Source organism: Pezoporus occidentalis, unplaced genomic scaffold, assembly GCF_034315485.1.
Source record: "Pezoporus occidentalis ecotype Australia unplaced genomic scaffold, CSIRO_AGI_Poc_V1 ctg36, whole genome shotgun sequence".
NCBI lineage: Eukaryota > Metazoa > Chordata > Aves > Psittaciformes > Psittacidae > Pezoporus > Pezoporus occidentalis.
In genome coordinates this window covers 2,465,473-2,482,999 of record NW_026915591.1, presented here as the reverse complement: position 1 = coordinate 2,482,999, position 17,527 = coordinate 2,465,473, and the positions used below count along the sequence as shown (strand labels likewise).

Here is a 17,527-nt window from a genome sequence, read left to right as displayed (position 1 = left end):
AGCATTATTACTGTGTGAGTGTCTTCTAATCACTACTGTGTTTGCCTCCAACAAAAAGTGAACTTAAGTTCCCTGACTTACAGCTGTGACAGGGCTTTCTAACCAGTGATGTTAAATGCTCCAGAGAATCAGAGCACTCAGCTACTGCAGTGACATAAATGATTATAAGGAATTACATGGCATAGGAAGACTGTGGAAGACCAGGGAGTTAAACAGGGAGTCTCCTGTATTACAGGCTAAGGCCTTAATAGCCTTAATAACTGGATTATCCCCTCACTAAAAGTTCTGGCCTCTAACCTTGAAAAGGACTAAATGAGAATTCACTTAGTCCTGAACTGTACAAAGCTCTGAAGCAGAAATCAAATTCTGCCAGAAAGATGCAACTAGATGTAGGTGCTTAGAGATGTTCTACAAATGGATATATCTAGGTTTGGAAAGCGCTTGGTCCATTTGCCTTCATGAAAAGCTTCATTGTAAACAAGGATAATATGGTTTAGGACCCATTTTACGGATGCTGTTATTTTGGTTTGCTTTTGTTTACCATAATTGTGCTTCACCAATTTCCCCCCTTCAGAAACCAGCTGATTTCTGAAAGCTGTATCCTGTTCATCTCTGTGGTTTCCCAGTAATAACCAGCATATGTCCTTAGGACCTCATTTAGATCACTGGGTGTTCCCGGTGTGTTTTTGAGCACTGTACCAAGGAAAACAAACCAAACTCAGCGTCATGGGACCTTGTTTAGAATTGAAAGCAGAAATATTTGTGCTCTACAAAAAGAAGTTTTTATCTATTTCCATTTTTAATGTTTTTTTTTTTTACCCTTGGATGTTTTCCCTCAAGAGCTGGGGGAAGAGTAGGGAGAGCTAAATCAGTGTAAATCAGCTGGATTTTCCTGGAGTGAATACTCCTAGAAGAGGGAAGCAGAAAATCTCACTCATGCGCTCTACCCTGTCTGACTGTGTCGCTGGGGAATTTGGGTATTGGTGGGTCAAGTCAGGTGAAGAGGACACAAACTGAGGTCTCCACTGCTTGTGTGAGCAGCTTGGCCTGGATCTGCTTGTGGGTGTAAAATAAGTGCAAAAAGGGAGAATTGCTGTTGAATGGATTCAGACCACTTCAGCACATTCTAAACATTCAGTTTTGCTTTGATTTTGAGCCTTCCTCCCAAAAGGCTTCTCCATAGCCCTAACTGAATGCAATTACAAGGAGTTTATGCCAGAGGAGTTATTGGGCTTGTGTGAGTAAAAGAAATTCTTTCAAATGCTCTTTGCCATCGGTTGACAGAGTTGTCACCAGTTTGTGATGATAAAGAGACTGTGAAAGAGCAGCTTTGTGAGCATGCAGAGAGCAGAGACTGCCACACTGTTATCTTTTACAGGGAGAGTGCAGCTGGAGTTCGCAGCATGTTGGTGTTCTGAATTTGTAAATTGTCACTAGCAGAAAGTGCTTGAGCAAAAAGGGGGTCTTTTCAGGCAGGCAGAGGCTTTGGGATTCAGCTGACTGAACTGCAAGATGAAACACAATCCTCGCGTTTCCCGTAAGCAGGGTGGTATTTTGGCAGTGTGTTTCACCCACTTCATGTATGACTTTCTCAAATGCAATTCAGTCATGCTATCTTGCTCACAGTCAGGCTTAGCCGAGGGGAGAGCAGGGACACAGTGAAAATCAGATCTCAAAAGTCGATGGCATAATAGGAGGCAAATTCCTAGGGAGTGCTACAGGGATTTTCCTTTCCAAGTCTGATTTCAGATGAGGAGAGAAGGGCTAAGCCTATTGAATCGCTCCATGGACTGATGATCTGAAATAGCAGTGGCTGGCCTAAAGGTTTGGGAACTTGGAAGAACAAATGCAGCTTGGATGTTTTCACTCTGAGCCAGGTAACAGCAGGAGCTAGAAAGCAGCATCTCCCCACAGAAATGTCAGCATTGCTGTGCTTTCTGCACCCTTGATTTCTGACCTTCTGTCACAGCTGAGTCTGATGAAGCCAAGTATGTCATCTTAGTGTTTGCGTGCCAACCTCCAGTCTTAATGTGAGCTCTGAAACACTTCTGGCTTAGCTGAAATGCTCCTTCTGAAAGTGAGGCTTGGGCAGCCTTGCCTGTAGCTGTATATTTCGGGGACATAAATGAGACTAAAGCCTGTTCTCCTTCCAGATGGTTAAAACTATGCATTTTGAAGAGAACACTAGTGGAGTCAAGAGACTGAGCAAAAATCTTTGTCTCACTTCAAGTGGTTTTCATGTAAAAAATAAACACCAGACAAGAAAAGAGGAAGATGCAGAGGAAACTGACTGTGATTTTAGCAGCCTGCATTCCTGCCCAGGGCAGGTGGAACAGCAGAGAGGAATCCAAATGCCAGTGGATTAGTGCAGAGAGGGAGAGGTATTGAAAGGTGAGGGAGATCAGCTGAGAGTAAACACGACACATCTCAGAGAAAATTGATGTCAGCAATACAGAGCTAAGGGTGCAAAGAAAAATTTGAAGACTGTCTGTTTTTCTAGAGAACAATAGCCTGGAACTGACACTGACTCAAAAGGCAAATACTCGGGTTTAGTGACCTCTCTTCTGCTTTGTGTCATGGAATTAACTTTCTCCCTCCAGATACCTGCACCCTGACAACACCACTGGAGTCGAACATGTGCAGCAGCCCCCCATCTTCCTCCTAAATACTTTGCTCTTGCAGATTTGCTTAAAATCCCCTCTGTATTGCCAGGTTAACATCAAGGGGCTGCTGTGTCTGGGAATTAGTGCTTCAGACTCAGCTGCAGTAGCAGTGATGCTCTGTGGGTCAGCAGGAGCCAGGTCTTGCTCTTGTGACCTGTGTTTTATGGACTCAGTTTGGGTTGTTGGAGCACAAAGTAAGGGAGTTGGGATTTCCTTCCCAGCTTCTGGAAGGAGGGAGCTTTCGTGAGTCTCAGGAGCAGCTGGAAGGGTAATGGTTAAATGTGCCACAGTTTAAATCCCACAGCCTTGAAGCCTGATCAAGAAGTCAAAAAAAAAGCCCTTATCTAGGAAGAAAAAGACTTTTCTCACATTCATATGAGTTCATGTCACAGGCTGACACCCAGAAATGATGGCTTTTCTGTTAGTTCCCTCTTTTTTTGGCTTGCTTGTACAGTTAGCACACACAGCGATATTCAACACCAAGGGCTCTTTGGTGGTGTAAATTACCCCCTTCGGTAGGAGGCAGCATACATGTGTTTTTCTGGAGAGTTAGAAAAGGGCTCAGGAATGTTGCAGTGCAGAAGGCAGCCAGCCATTTCACCTTCACTGGGAGAGAGGTATTGGGGCCCTTCCACAATAGCTTGGCCAATTTTCATCCTGTTAATTAAAAAAGCCACTCAAAACTTTCTACAGGAGTTTGTCATTCCTTTGTTGCCCAGAAGAGTGAATGTGAGGCTGCCTTAGGTCCCTCAGTCACTCAGGTAGCCATCAGGCACAAGAGACTTCTGCACAAGGTACTGTAATGAGTAGGGTATTGCTCCACCAGCAGTTTCTCTGGAGTTGATGGGGAAGCCTGTGGATATGATTTCAAAATGTCCTGCAAGCAGAGCACAGGGTAGTCCAGTCTGTCTGTAAGCAGGATAACAGCTCCAGCAGAGCCCTTGGAGACTCAGGTTGCGGTGGGTGCATTTACCATAACAGGCTGAGAAGAAAGAAGATTGGAGAGATAGAGATTTCCCTAGGGCACTCCACCCTGGTGCAGCTGAAGGACAGAAAGCAAAGTGAATTGAGCTGTGCTTCAGGAGGACTAAAGTACCCATCCTAAGGGGATGCCACCATGACTGCCCAAACCCTTGGTGAGGGCCCCTCTTGTGTGTGCTGCAGCTTATTTTCAGAAAGGTTTTCTGGATGGTGAGTGCTCTATGCTGAACCTGAGTGGCCCCACCACTGTAAGGAGCTTAAAAATGCCATTAATGAAGAGAGGAGGCAAAGGGCCAGCGTTTTTACATCAGAAAAAAAGAATGTTTTAAAATGTAGTCAAAGTGAAGAGTCTGATGTGACAGAAGAATGGAGGGGAAAGGACTAGTTTTGGACTGCTGGCAAGGTTACACCTAAGCTCAGGAGAGACGTGGATAGTCCAAGATGCCTACTTGCTGCAGTTGGTCACCCCAACATCAGCAGAGAGGGGGAGGTCTTCTGAAATCTGGAGAAGTTTATTCTCTTCATGCACTGCACTTGTTCGAGGCCCAGCACCCCTGGATACGGAGAGATCAGAACTAGCTCTCATCAGCTCAGATACCATGGTGAGTGCCTGCATCCTCCTTGCACAGACTCAGAATACCTGAGGTGTGCTTTGCTGGGCATGTTCAAGTGCAGTATGTAGGCGATTCCTGCTCCATTTGTGCCTCGCCTTTTCCCTAAGTCAGGATGGTCAGTTTGGCTACTGTGTGAACTAGACTAAACCCCATGTTTGTGCTTTCCAGTCCTCTCCTGAACACTTACGAGGTGTGAACCAAGGCAGCAAGGTTGCCTATGTTTCCTTTACATCGCTCTGTGCAAGCACATGTCTGTCCTTCAGCTTGCATCCTATAGATCTGAGCCAAGTTCGTTCTTTCCAACAGACAGAAAAAGGCGGATAATCTGTTTCACATGCAGTGCTGGAATAGCCAGAATTAACTTGTTTCTGAATGAAACAGATGCTGGGAGTATTTTTTAGATAAAGACGAAAAGGAAAAAGAACAACACAATGGTGGACCCACTGAAATCAAAGAGGGATCTAGATGGGCTCATTGCTTTATCCTCAGAGCTGAGGAGCCTGTTAACAAAGGCAGATAGATATTAAAAATGCCTTCAAATACACCGATAAATTATTCTCCTTGGCATCTCTTCAGAATTGGCAGGCTTAATAAATCCTTTTGCATAGTTTGATTAAGCTTTGGCTGTCAGAGTGAGGTCAATATTTAAATCTCTGTGTGAAAGTCTGCTGGCTCTGTGTACACATTTTTCCTTTATTTTGTTATTTAGAAAAGCTTTCACCTTGCATTTCCTGGTTGGCTCCAGACTCTCTGCTGCAAAAGCAGGACTCCAGAGCCTGTTGTTTCCCAACTGGGAAGGAGTTTTGCAGTTTTAAATGATCTCATCTTGATAATTTTTGCCATAAACATACACTGTGGTGAAGTGACAAGGCTGTGCACCACCACAGATTGCCTCTTACCTCTTTTGCCTGAGCTTGCATATCCATTGCTGTAACATGCTGTCTCTTATTCTTTGCCTCCTAATACTCAGCAAACAGCTTTCTCCAATGATTTCAATCTCTTCTGTCGATTGATCTGATCACACCTCTTTCTGCAGCACTCCTCTTCCCTGCAGTAATAGTTCCATGCTTCTGAATAATTCACTGTGGAAAGAAAACTAAAGCCATCTCTACATTGCTTGCCAAGGACAAATTCATCTTGATGTAGTCATTAAGACTTACCTTTCCCTTTCCAATAGGCTGAAATTAGCTTCTTGTTGAAGTCTGCAGTATGCAGGCTCAGATTTGCAAACAGAAGCTTCTAACCCAGCCTATTGTAATATCAGGTGTGACTCATCCTCCCCTTTCTTGCCCCAGATGGGAAAAAAGTGAAGGAGCATTCATTGTGCCGACTTTGTCTTCCCCCTCTTCTTTTTCTGCTTGCTCCTAGGTGCTTGGGAATAAGTGATTCCTGTGTCTGAGCCTAAGACTTGTTCTGGGCTCCCTTCTCAGCTCTGCTATAGTTAAACAGTGTGATTATAGCCCCTCAAAAGTGTTTTGGTGAAGTCCATTAAAATCCAATCCTGAGGGAAGGCCTGAGGCTTCCCTTGAGAACCTGGCTTCCACCTGGAGATGGGAATGATAGCTGAATGATGGGACCAGCTTTTGTTGTGCAGCCCCAGTGGAGGGGGCCAGACTGTCTAACTGGGGGGTCCACTAGGGCTAACAAATCTCCAACTGTCCAAGCCATTCAGGGCTGTAGGTCTTACTTGTCCTTCCAGCTTTGAACTTTCTGACCTGCTGTGTCTTTTCAGGAACTTTAAAATTAAAAGAATTGAAATATAACCAAGACCACAAAAAAGCTCTTTTGAAGTATTTTCCTGTGGTTTTTTTTTTCCTTTTTTTTTCTTAATTGGCCTTTACAGGTTTGTCTGGGGCCCTTTAGTCCCTTTGTACTTGACCCTATGTAAATAGGCCACCCAGGGTTGTGTAATAGATTCCCAGTTCCTCTGACAAGACCATCAGAAAAGGATTAATTGTTTTCCCATGCAACACTAGGGAAATTTTACCATTGCTTAAAACGCAAGTGAGATCATATCCCCAGGCTGTTAACAAGTGCGATGCTCATTCTTCATCCATGTTTGTGTTAGTCTGATGGATGTATTGATTTAGTAATTGACCTGCATATCCCCATGTCATACCTATGGTCCAATTGGAGTAATTTAAAAGCAGCAGCTGGAGTTTGATACTGTCTGGGCAGCCCATGCAGCTGGTGAGCCACGTGGGAACTGGGGTTGACTCATCAGTTCTGAAAACACAGATTTCTGCAGTGACATCTTGACCAAAACCTATGTTAAATATTCCATATATCTAATGAATAAATTTAATTTCTGTTTAATATGATTTATTACAGGAGTACCGAGGGCAGACGGGTCAAAAATGGCCAATATGCATTTGATACTTGTGGCCTTTTCATCTGCGTTAGTGTTGATGAATTATTTGTTGATGAGTGGGGAGGGGCACGGAAGCAGGCAGGTTTCAGAACAGCAAAGACGTTTGTAGCTATTCAGACAACATTTAATTCCCATATTTTGGACTAAGTTCTCTCCTGGTGGTAGTCAGCAATGTTATAGCAGTTAACACTACTAGGAGATTTGGGCCCAGGTGTGTCTATCCCACATCTGAGTTGCTCTGTCTGGTTTATTTTGCTAGGCTCCCTTGCTTACACTGTTTGCTGATACACAGTTAATCCTTCTTGTTTCCTTGGGCTTTGACTGGGCAGCATTGAACAGCCATTTCTGTACTAGGGGAAAGCAAGATCAAATTTATCTGCTTATTATCCACTGTACTGACATTTTGTCCTTCTTGCCTGTGGCTGGCACATTAAACATGTGATTACTGTCATGCTTATTGTTACAGTCTTCTGGCTTGTAGGAGCAGGACTGAATACTGTTTTTTACCTCGCTTCCATTCCTCTTTTATCTGGAAAAGGAGATAACAGAAATCTCTCACTCTCTTTCTTCCTCTCTTCCTCCTTAAAATGCTTTCACAGAGCAGCCTTGTACTTCTTAGCCCTGCCGCTGCAGTCACTGGACCCTCTCTGCACTGAAGGGTTTCACCTGCTCAGAGTTTTCTGTAGCCATAACCCCGGCATGGGGGTGGAAGCACCCTGTGCAAGCATGGGTTGCATTCTGGCTAGGAGGTACTTTGCACAAGTACAAATCAGGGCTTTTAGCAGTCGATCCTGCTGTGCCCAGGGTAGGAAGCCAGAACGCCACATGGCCTCTAATGGCTGCAATCAGAGCAAATGCCCAGGGTAAAACAGAGGTAGCATTCAAGAAAGTCGCAATGACTCCAAGTCCTATTCTCAGCAGCACAATCCTCACTGAAGGTCAGTAAGACTTGGGCTCCCAAGCTCCTGGCTCACACCCACAGCCAAATTGCTGCAGTACCAGGCACCGGCTGAGCTGCTTGCAAGTACGAGGAATTCCATGGGAGAGCTCTCCACAGCTGATGACATTTGCAGAAATTGGGGTTGCTTCTCATAACCCACTTGTGTGTCTGAGCCCTGGTTTGCTCCTGTGTGGGGGAGTGAGGCATGCTTGTGAGCATCACCCTGGCAGGATTGTGATGGAGGCTGATAGGAGCCTTGCCCAAGAGAGCAAAGGACAAGACTGGCTCAGATAAACAGCTTTTTATTAAAACATAAATAAAGGGGGGAGGGGGGGAAGTGTCTGCTATGCTAATACCACCTGGCTTCCAATCTTTAAAAATAATACCAACATTGACAGAGGCATAGAGCCATCTTTCTTCTCCTTTATTTAGGGGTGGATGAAGGCTAATGAAACCCCAGAGTGCAGGTTTGTTTGCCTGACGGAATAGGCAGCCAAACTGTTTTCAGCAATTGCAGCATTCAGTTCAGAGACTCATGAAGGGAACCCTTAATTCAGCATTCAGTTCAGAGACTCATGAAGGGAACCCTTAATTAGAGTAATTGCTCTATTTATATAACGATTCCCTTTTGTCTGTGATCAGATAGATCTTTGAGAAATCTTATTTGCTTTCGAGTTAATTTCTGCCCTGTTAGTTTAGCTCATGAATCTGAATGAAGATGGGCATGTTGGATATCTCCTGATCTCTCTGCTCTCCCTCATTCCTGTGGGGTGTTAATCTATGCTGTTGCTCCTGCTTTTTGCTTTGGGAAAGCAATAGGCAGGAAATGTTAATACTGTGGACAGGGAAATCTTGTGTTCCTTTAACGGATTGGGCTTGACTATTGCACTGGCACAATCCTGAATTCCTCTGAGGCATGTGGTGTGATGGAGAGGACCTGAGACCGAGGATCTGCCATCAATCCTGAAGTCCTCTGAGGCATGTGGTGTGATAGAGAGCAGCTGACACTGAAGGTCTGCTGTTGTATCTGTGACAGGCTGCTCTTGGGCTCCTGGCAAAATGAAGTGATGAATTTCCCTGGGTCTCTCTTTCCTGCCTGTGAGATGGGGGATAGCTTCCATCTCTGCTGTACACTTGCATTTGAAAGATGAGCTGCCTGGGGCACAGGCTTTCTCTTACAAGGTAAATGCACCCTCCCCAGGGCAACAATGTCCTGATGGGAGCTGGTACCTCTAAGACTTTCTTTACTACAAGAAATAATAATTTCATCCTTGTCTAGGTGGCTGACAGTGTGAAGGGAGTGGCTGAGCAGGAAGTTGTATTCCTCTTCCTGAAGTGCATTACTTCTGTGAAGGGGTCTGGGCTTGTTAGTGTCTTCCTAGAACATGACACAATTTAACACAAGCTAGTCACTGTGATATTTCTGATAAAGTTAATTGTCCTGATGCAGATAGCGCATACATGAGTTAGGTAAAACCTATTGGGGATTCCAGTATTGAGAAAGGGAACTTGTAAATTCAAAGAAAAAACCATCTGTTTTGTGCAAACATCCCTTCCAACTCCCAGGCCGTTAAACTGATTTGCAGACTCAGCCTCTTGAGACAGAAGTTGCAATGCTGCATGTGAGCATCACTGAAGAAGCCTCAACAGCATTGCCCAGCAGATAGGGAGACCTGGACCCCTTCCCAGCATGGTCTGTGCCACATAGTGGGTGAAGGGGAGGACCAGCATGGGTACCCTTATCTCCCTCACCCACCTGTGGGCTGAACTCCCAGGGCTGATGCAGATTTTTCCTAATGGTTGGCACTGCTATGTTGTATTTTTCCCTTGTAACTTCTTGGACCCTCTGTGGACTAATCTTCAGCTTTTAATTTCTTGTCATGGCTTGCTGCATTTTCTTTCAGTAAATGTTTTCAAATGATCTCATGAAGTCATGTTTTTGGCTCATTCCAACTGCTGGTTTTGGCTGCAATGCTGCTGAGAGGGTTAGCTGAGGTCAGTGAGAGCCTTGCTCAAGTCTGCTGCTTGGCAAATTGGTGTAGCCTAAAGGGACCCGTTCTGAGGATGCTCAGAAGGGGGTCTACACTGGAATGGGATAATTCCCTGTGGTTGGATGTGATAATAAAGCGAGGGCTTGATGGCCTGGTTCAGGTATAAGATTGATGGTCTTGCTATTGATTTTCCTGGGAGGCTTCTTGGATCTGAGTGATTACGTATTTCTTTTTGTTCAGGAACATCTCTGTTTTGCCTTGTTTTTACTGTTGAATCATTTTTCTCTGTTTCTTCACTGAGCTCTGTATGCCAGAGGCTGAGCTTCATGCTGGATTCTGGATTATCATGCAAAATTAGAGATACTCAATAAACATTAGGAGGTGACATTTTGCCAGATGAAAAACTTTCAGCTGAGCATCTTTTCTCATCACCTGCAAAAACATTGGAGGTTTGTACTTGGAAGGACATTTAGGGGTCCCCAACCTGTGAAGCAAGAGTCAGACCCTGGCCTTCATGTGGATGCCAGGAGCGAGCAACACTTTCTAAGACATTTCCCAGCTGTTTCTGAATGCAGCCAAAGGGATCAGGTGAAAGGTTAGCTACCCTTCCAAAAACTTTTATCTTGCACAGCCTGCATGTGTGCAGAGGGCAGCATCTGTTTACTCTGGGCACTCAGCTTTACCCCTCCTGCTGCAGAAGTGCCTCTTATATGGACAGAGGTGTGGGTATGAACTACTTATTTCAGAGATGAAGGCTGAGCTTGTAATTAAGTTCCTCAGAAATCCCAGGTTTTTTGTCTGCTTTGCTAGAAATGCCATCAGATAGCAGAGGTGTCATGAAACAGGCTGTCAGATGCTACCCTATTGCAGCAGAGAAGTGTCAGTACTGCATAAGGTAGAGGGAAAGAGAGAGAGAGAGAGGATTCATGGGGTTTTGAGCCCTTGAGAGGTCATTACTGTCTTTTGTTTTTTTTTGTGAAATACTGAACAACACAAACTAAAACCACTAAAACCAAAACAAAACTAAAATCCATTTCTTTGTCAGTGCAGTAGTTTTTAGTGAATCCAAATAGTGTTTGAAAGGACTAGTTACTCATTTTAGTGAAATTGGCTTCCAAAACTTTATCTTTTAATTTCATGTATCTCTTGCAGTAAGGCAGGTAACTCTGTTCCAGTGTAAAACATCAGTACTGTCTCAGTTGGAGTCACCATTTGTGCACCTGCTTTTCAGTCCCATTGCCAAATAAAGACTACAGTGGCTCCCTGGAGAAAACACCCCATCTTCACCAGGCTGTGATGGACCTGCCCCCTCCAAAATTCACCAGGAGTTTTTATGTAAGGTAGGAGCAGCAATGGTGCCAGAATACAGGACCGTATTTCATGTACTGCATTATGCTGCTCAAAGGCAACATTTTTAGTCCCATGTGCAGATGGAAGCAAGAGGACTCAGTGCAGTGTACAATATATTTATCAGGGATGTAGGTTAATGATAAGAGACCAACTGTCCTTGAAATGATATCACACCCTGTGGGTGTTGACCTGTTGGAGTGAGTCCAGAGAAGGGCCACAAAGATGATCAGAGGGCTGGAGCACCTCTCCTATGGAGACAGGCTGAGAGAGCTGGGGTTGTTCAACCTGCAGAAGGCTCCAGGGAGACATAAGAGGAGCCTTCCATTACCTAAAGGGGCTGACAAGAAATCTGGAGTGTGGCTTCTGACGAGGGCTTATAGTGACAGGACAAGGGGAATGGTTTTAAACCGAAAGAGGGTAGATTTAGATTAGATATTAGGAAATTAATCTTCACTATGAAGACATTGGTGAGACACTGGCAAAGGTTGCCCAGAGAGGTTGTGGCTGCCCCATCCCTGGCAGTGGTTGAGGCCAGGCTGGACGGGGCTTTGAGCAGCCTGATCTAGTGGAAGGTGTCCTGGCCCATGACAGGGGTGGGAACTAGATGAGCTTTAAGGTCCCTTTCAACCCAAAGCATTCTGTGATTCTCTTGCTGAAGCAGACTAGCTTGAGTTTGATTTCCTCGAAAGGGAGGCTTCTTCACGTACAGTGCATGATTTATATTCACTTTCAAGATCCTAAGCCTGCGTTAGGCTCTTCCACAGTATCTGGAAAACAAGCGTAGAGAAACATGTCTGGAGTTGTTTATGCTGCTGGTGGGACACTGCATCCTTTGATACCCTCGTACTTCAAAGCTCTTGTTTTGCATAGCAAGAGAGGCAGCAGCCTGACAGCTGCAGAAGGTACTGCTCAATCGTGCCCATAGGTCACCCCATTCCTATTGGAGGCAAGGATTAATTCAGAGGGGTTTTGTGGCAGCTCAGTATAACTCTCAGCCACTGCTGGAACACAGGAGCATGTGTTCCAGCAGTGGGTGAATTTGAAGCCTTCACTCTCCTCCTGCCTCCTTTGGGCACCCAGTGTGGGGTAGATGGTTCCTGGGTTTCTTAAACTGCAAGTGCAGTGCTCAAATGGGAGTTGGCCATTTGAATTTGAACAGTCATTTTGTTTTGAACGTTATGTTTTGTTTTTTCAGTGTTCAAAACAGCCCACCTCAAGGGATGGCATTTGCCTGATCCTCATTGTCCTAACAAAAAGGGTGTTTTAAGCAGACAGGAATGCATTTACGTTGGCTCTCAGCATGTTTCATGGATGCCTTTGCTTGGTACAATTTTGGCATCATGTAGAATAAAGCAAGCAAATAGGAATGTAAATACATTTTTATATCCCAGGCCTCTGAACTGGTCTGGGAAGGGACAGTCCAGTTTAGGCTTTGTTTTTATATGGTTGTGCATGAATGGGAATCCAAGCAAAGCACGTTACCAGCCCTTTTCAGAGATTATTTGCTTTCATGACTTTGTTGTGGTTATTTTTCTCCAGATTTAGTAGAAGCTTCCTGGTGTAATGGAGGTGGTAGACGGTGAGGAGCCAGGAGACAAGGAACTTACCCCCAACTCTTCTCTTCTTTTTGACTTGTCTCTTTGGGCTGTTTTTCTCTATACCACTCCCAGTACCAGCAAGCTCTGATCTTGTTTGAGCTTTCTAGGTGTTCCAGCAATGCAAATAAGAGTTAGTGAGGTGCAGATACCCATATGTACAGACAAAGAAGCTGGGCAGGGAATCTCTAGAGAAAGATGGGGCTGCCAGGAGATTTCTGGCCTGTTTTGCAAACCAAAGAAGCTTAGTTCAAGACTTGAAAAGGCTTGTCTGAACCAGGTCTCCAAGATATTTTGGCTTGACCCATTTCTTGCTTGGAAAGCAAACTGTTGTCTGGGGATCAGTATCCCACAGAAGTTTTGGGGCAGAGTCTCTTGGGAAACAAATTGTGTTGGGGTTGTGCTGGTAGAAAGGGAGAAGAATGGGTTGAAAGGCTTGGGAGACAAGTCCTGCTTTTACTTGGGCCTGGTGCTGGGAATACTGCATGACTGAGGGCCAAAGAGTCCAGAGAACCATGGGAAGACCCCAGCTGCAGAGAGTTGTGCAGAGGGTCTGCTCCTCTCCTGGTGACTGCTCTTACAAATCTGGATGCACTCAGCAGCCTTTTATACTGATGTTTGGAGTGGAATGGTGGGAAATGGTTCTGCCATAGGGAATCCCATGGCAACACATGTCCTTGAAGGGCTCAGGAGATCAGGCTGGAGCTGGGGGGTTGTGCTGATGTCAGCAGAGTCGGGGGTCCTGCAAGGTCTCAGCTGCAGATGCCTCATGTACTTTGGCTCTGAAGCCCCATCAGGATGGGGTATTGAGCAGGCTCCTAAAATAAATCTGGCAGTCGTCTTTCTTCTCCCCATCTTCTCCCTAGGTAGGGAATGACTAGAGCTTTTATCTGCTCATCCTAGGAGAATTTGTACCTTCTGAAAAGCTCCTACAGTCAGAATGAAGTTGGTCTGCACCTCCCTTTCTTTTAATTTCCCCATTGCCGAGATGCAGCAGACTTGGTCATTCCTGAAACAGTGACCGATTGTCTGGTTTGGCTGGTTCAGCTATTTGCTAAACATAATGCTCTTTCATCTTCGAGGAAATCGTCTGGACACCACCAGAGTGGAGCTTGCTTTATGCTGCTATTTCAATAGGCAAATAAAAGCGGCTATTTTCCCAGTTTAAACATAACCTGATTTCTCTAATGAATTAGAAATACTTGTGGGGAGGGGCAATGCTGGGTTTTTACTGAATTTGTAAGAACTATAATCCTAAATTAACAAGCCAACTTGCTTTTTTCCTGCCTAGGGAAAGGATTCCCCTCCTCCCCCAATATTTCCCTTCCCCTTAAGAAAAATCTGCAGCACTCACACTTCATCATTCTTGTCAGGATTAAAGGGCACCTGCCAGGGCTCACTCACACCATGTGTGTGATGTATGGCTTTTCTCATCTCTCCTTGGCAAATCAGGTCACTTTGGCTGAGGTTTGAGATTTCTTTTCACTGGTCACAGAATAAAAGTGTTACTAAAAAGAATCCTCTTTTAGAGTTTCACTATTGAGAGAGGAGACGATCACCTGTCTGCTCCCATCTGCTCAGGATTGGAGGGCTCTAAAAGCCAGTGCCTTGCTCTTTTTCTTCTGTCTCCTGAGATGACAGGAAGGAAAGTGTAGGCTTCTGGCTGTGCTTCAGCAGGCTGAGGTTTAGGAAAAAGATGCAGCTCAGGACTGACTCCAGTCCAAAGCCTGGGGAGCAGCATTTGAGAGCAAGCTTGTATTCCTGAGAATTTAATACAGAAATAAATAACCATCAAAACCACTGTGCAACATTTATAATGGTGCAAAGGATGTAATTCAACTTTCCTTTCTTGTTGTGGTAACCAAGGATTTGACCAAAAAAAAACCAACCAAGGAGAAATACACCCTAACATCTTCCTTTAGAGAATGAGTGAAGTTCCTTGCATGCAGCTCCAGTACTATGAAACGGAGAAGTCTGGCCAGCAACTGGGTTCAACAGGAAAGCTGAGGACAAGCTATTGTGTGACTGCTAATAGGTCCCTCTCCCATGGCCCTGCTGGATGGGAGGGAACAAACAGCCTTTTCTGTTTTGCAGTTCATGACGAAGAACCCCACCATGCGGCTGGGCAGCCCGGGGCTGGGCGGTGAGAGCGCGATTCTGCGGCACCCCTACTTCAAAGACCTGGACTGGGACCTGCTGAACCAGCGCCAGATGGAGCCACCGTTCAGGCCCCGAATTGTACGTGGGAAGGAAGTGTGGGGGGAAGGAACCCTGTTTGTTTTCTTCTCTTCTGGGTTCTGTAAGTAGGTTTGTTCTCCTCAGAAAGGAAAGGAGGTGAAGGGAGGACAACTTTGACACAAAAGCCCTGGCCCAGGAGGTGAGCCAAGAGGTGAGGTCTTGGCTTGGCTGCTCGTTGGCCACCTGACGTTGTACAGGTCACATTTCCCCTCCATGCAGGATTTTCAAAGGCAACTCAACCAAAAGATGCAGGTTTGTAAGAGCAGCTGCAGCAGGTTAGGCACCTAACTACTCTTTGCCTTGCCCCAGACATAAGGCAGAGTAAGTAATCCTCATCCTGCCCACTCCACCTACCCTTCACAATTGGGCTGTCTCTCCATTGTCTGTCTCTGTCTATACAACACCCAGCACAGTGTTCCCTGCTAAGACCACTGTCAGTGGAATGGTTCAAATGGCAGACAGGCTGCAGAGGACACCGGTCTGCCCCTTTTCCCAGTGGTGCCGCACAGCCCTAAGGATGCAGTGTGATAGAAGGTGTTGCTCTCTGTGGAGTGCCTTTCCAAGGTCGTCTCTGTGAAACCACGACACATGCCTTTGAAATTGTTGCCCAAGGTGGCTTTGTCTCATGCTGTGGTCACTCTTCAAGCTCTTAGTGGCAATGGTCGACCCAGTCCTGCTCCTTGAAGATGGCAGGGTGCAGGATCATGGACTCGGTTGAGCTATAGCAGCTCAAAGTCAGGCTCTTGGGTTGGTTTGTGACCTGAATCAAAGGCTAAAGGAGCCTCCTCATTCTGCTTTGAGCTGGACAGCATCTGGGAGCATTAGACTTTGATATCCATAAAATATCTTGTACTGCGTGCAGAAAAAACACGTGCCCTGTCAAAATGTGCCACAAACCCAGTCTGTGTGCGTGCACTGTAAGCAGTCCCACTTTGTGGCATACAGCAAGGAATCCAGCACCCAGAGGCAAGCCATTTGCCTTCTCAAGGCCAGGTAATTCATTATTGTGCAGGTTTAATGGCTCTCACACATGGGACTGTACACCCAGCCTCCCCCTAAAACCCAGCTATAGACACTCTGCAGGTAAGGAAGGACTGTGTGGAGTCAGCTAATTGGAAACACGGCTGATAACTCCTTCAAATGGCTGGGTCTGTGCTGCCACTTGAGGAAGGGAACAGATTTATGGGCCCTGTCCTGCTGTGTCTGCGCAGGCAACCCATCAGAGCCGGTAACAATTAAATCAGAGAGGGCTTTCCTGTCAGAAGCCTGCAGAGTCTCTAGAAGGTTTGCAGTGTACGAGGTTCTGTGGGGCACTCAGCTGCTCCCAGCCCAACCCCAGAAAAAGCTTTCGGTAAGCTCAGTCTCGGTTATGGAGGGGATGGCTCATTGCACTCAAGACTAGACTAAAGATGCAGAGCGAGGATCAAGCAGGTGACTCATACTTTTGACATCTCTTTCCTTTGTCTGTTCTGTTTGACAGAAATCCAAAGATGACGTGAGCAACTTTGATCCAGATTTTATAAAAGAGGAGCCCATTCTCACTCCAATTGAAGAAGGAGTTCTCCCAATGATAAACCAAGATGAATTTAGAAACTTTTCATTCACAAGCCCAGAACTGCAGCAATAGCTACAGCTCGGGGAAAGGGCTGCTGAGAGGACTGGGAGGGAATGAAATAAAAACTAAGTTTACGAGAAATTTCATTTTCAAGGAGTAACAGTGCACTGACTTTACACGGTACAGCAGCACCACTGTCAACATTACCTTAATGTGAAATTGAAACCTTCCTGTGTTTGTGGGATTTATGCAGCTCTTGGATCAAATATTGACAGGAGTAGAACAAACATGGTATTGTAAATAGATGATGCGGACAGAGAACTGAATGCTGAGCTAGTTGGCTCAGCCTGAATGTCACCATTTGCAGTGGATTGAAGGAGTCGGCATGAGTATGAAACAAGTGTCTTGCAGCTCTGAGCCAAACAGACTTGTTACAATTCTGATTGTTTGCAAGACTATTTTGAGGAGTCCCAGCACTGTCCAGCATTCTGGAGCCTTGATCCAGCATCCCATGGCCTGACTGAACCAGGTGTTCCTACTGACATTACCTGTTTCTGCAGTATTTATTTCTTTCTGAAGGACAAATGGCTCTCTTTGCCACTGTTTGGGTTTTCCATGTGAAATATTTCATTGTGCTGACTAGCAGAAGGAAAAAAAAACAAATGCCCTGTGCCCCACACAGATTCTTCCAAATCAAAGGGAAGTCATGTGCTTGTAGCGTTCTACTGTTTGTGCGATATGAAAAGTTTTAGTGTTTGCATTCTGTGAAGTGCCTTTTTACATCATGCATCTTCAATGCTCCTTTCTTTGCCTCCCAGCTGTTTTCAACTATAACGTAACTTGTAAAACCTTACTGTTTACTTGGGCCGATTCTATTTAATTATGCTATACAGAGCCCCTTTTGTGGGTTTAGTGCCTCATTAAAATTTTAATCCAAAGTGGTAGCACTTAAATTATTTGTAGCATTATTGTAACAAGAGCCACAGAGATGGCAAACTGCTTGAAAGCAGAGTTGTCAACCAACAGGTAACACAAAAGGACAACTTTCTCCCATGAGAATGATAAACATTATCCAAGAAACAGGGTGACTTGGTTTGGTTTGGATTTAAGGGCCTATTACACACAGGGCACTTCTTATCGGTTGCAGCCTCAAGTGTCTGCCACAGGCAGACTGAGACACTTTTTCTACATGGTTTGTAGAAACCAGACACTCTGGAGATGGTTCTGTG

General features: G+C 45.3%; 1 protein-coding gene across 2 annotated transcripts in view; it reads left to right on the top strand.

Annotated features, from left to right (window-relative positions):
- PRKCH (protein kinase C eta) overlaps nucleotides 1-17,236 on the top strand; it is a 119,562-nt gene extending 102,326 nt beyond the window's left edge. For both annotated transcript variants that reach the window (XM_062630760.1, XM_062630761.1), the window contains 2 exons: nucleotides 14,600-14,743; nucleotides 16,224-17,236. In XM_062630760.1, coding sequence (XP_062486744.1) covers nucleotides 14,600-14,743; nucleotides 16,224-16,370 — 291 coding nt within the window. In that variant the 3' untranslated portion in view covers nucleotides 16,371-17,236. The remainder of the gene's footprint in view (nucleotides 1-14,599; nucleotides 14,744-16,223) is intronic.
- The last annotated feature ends 291 nt before the right edge of the window (nucleotides 17,237-17,527 follow it).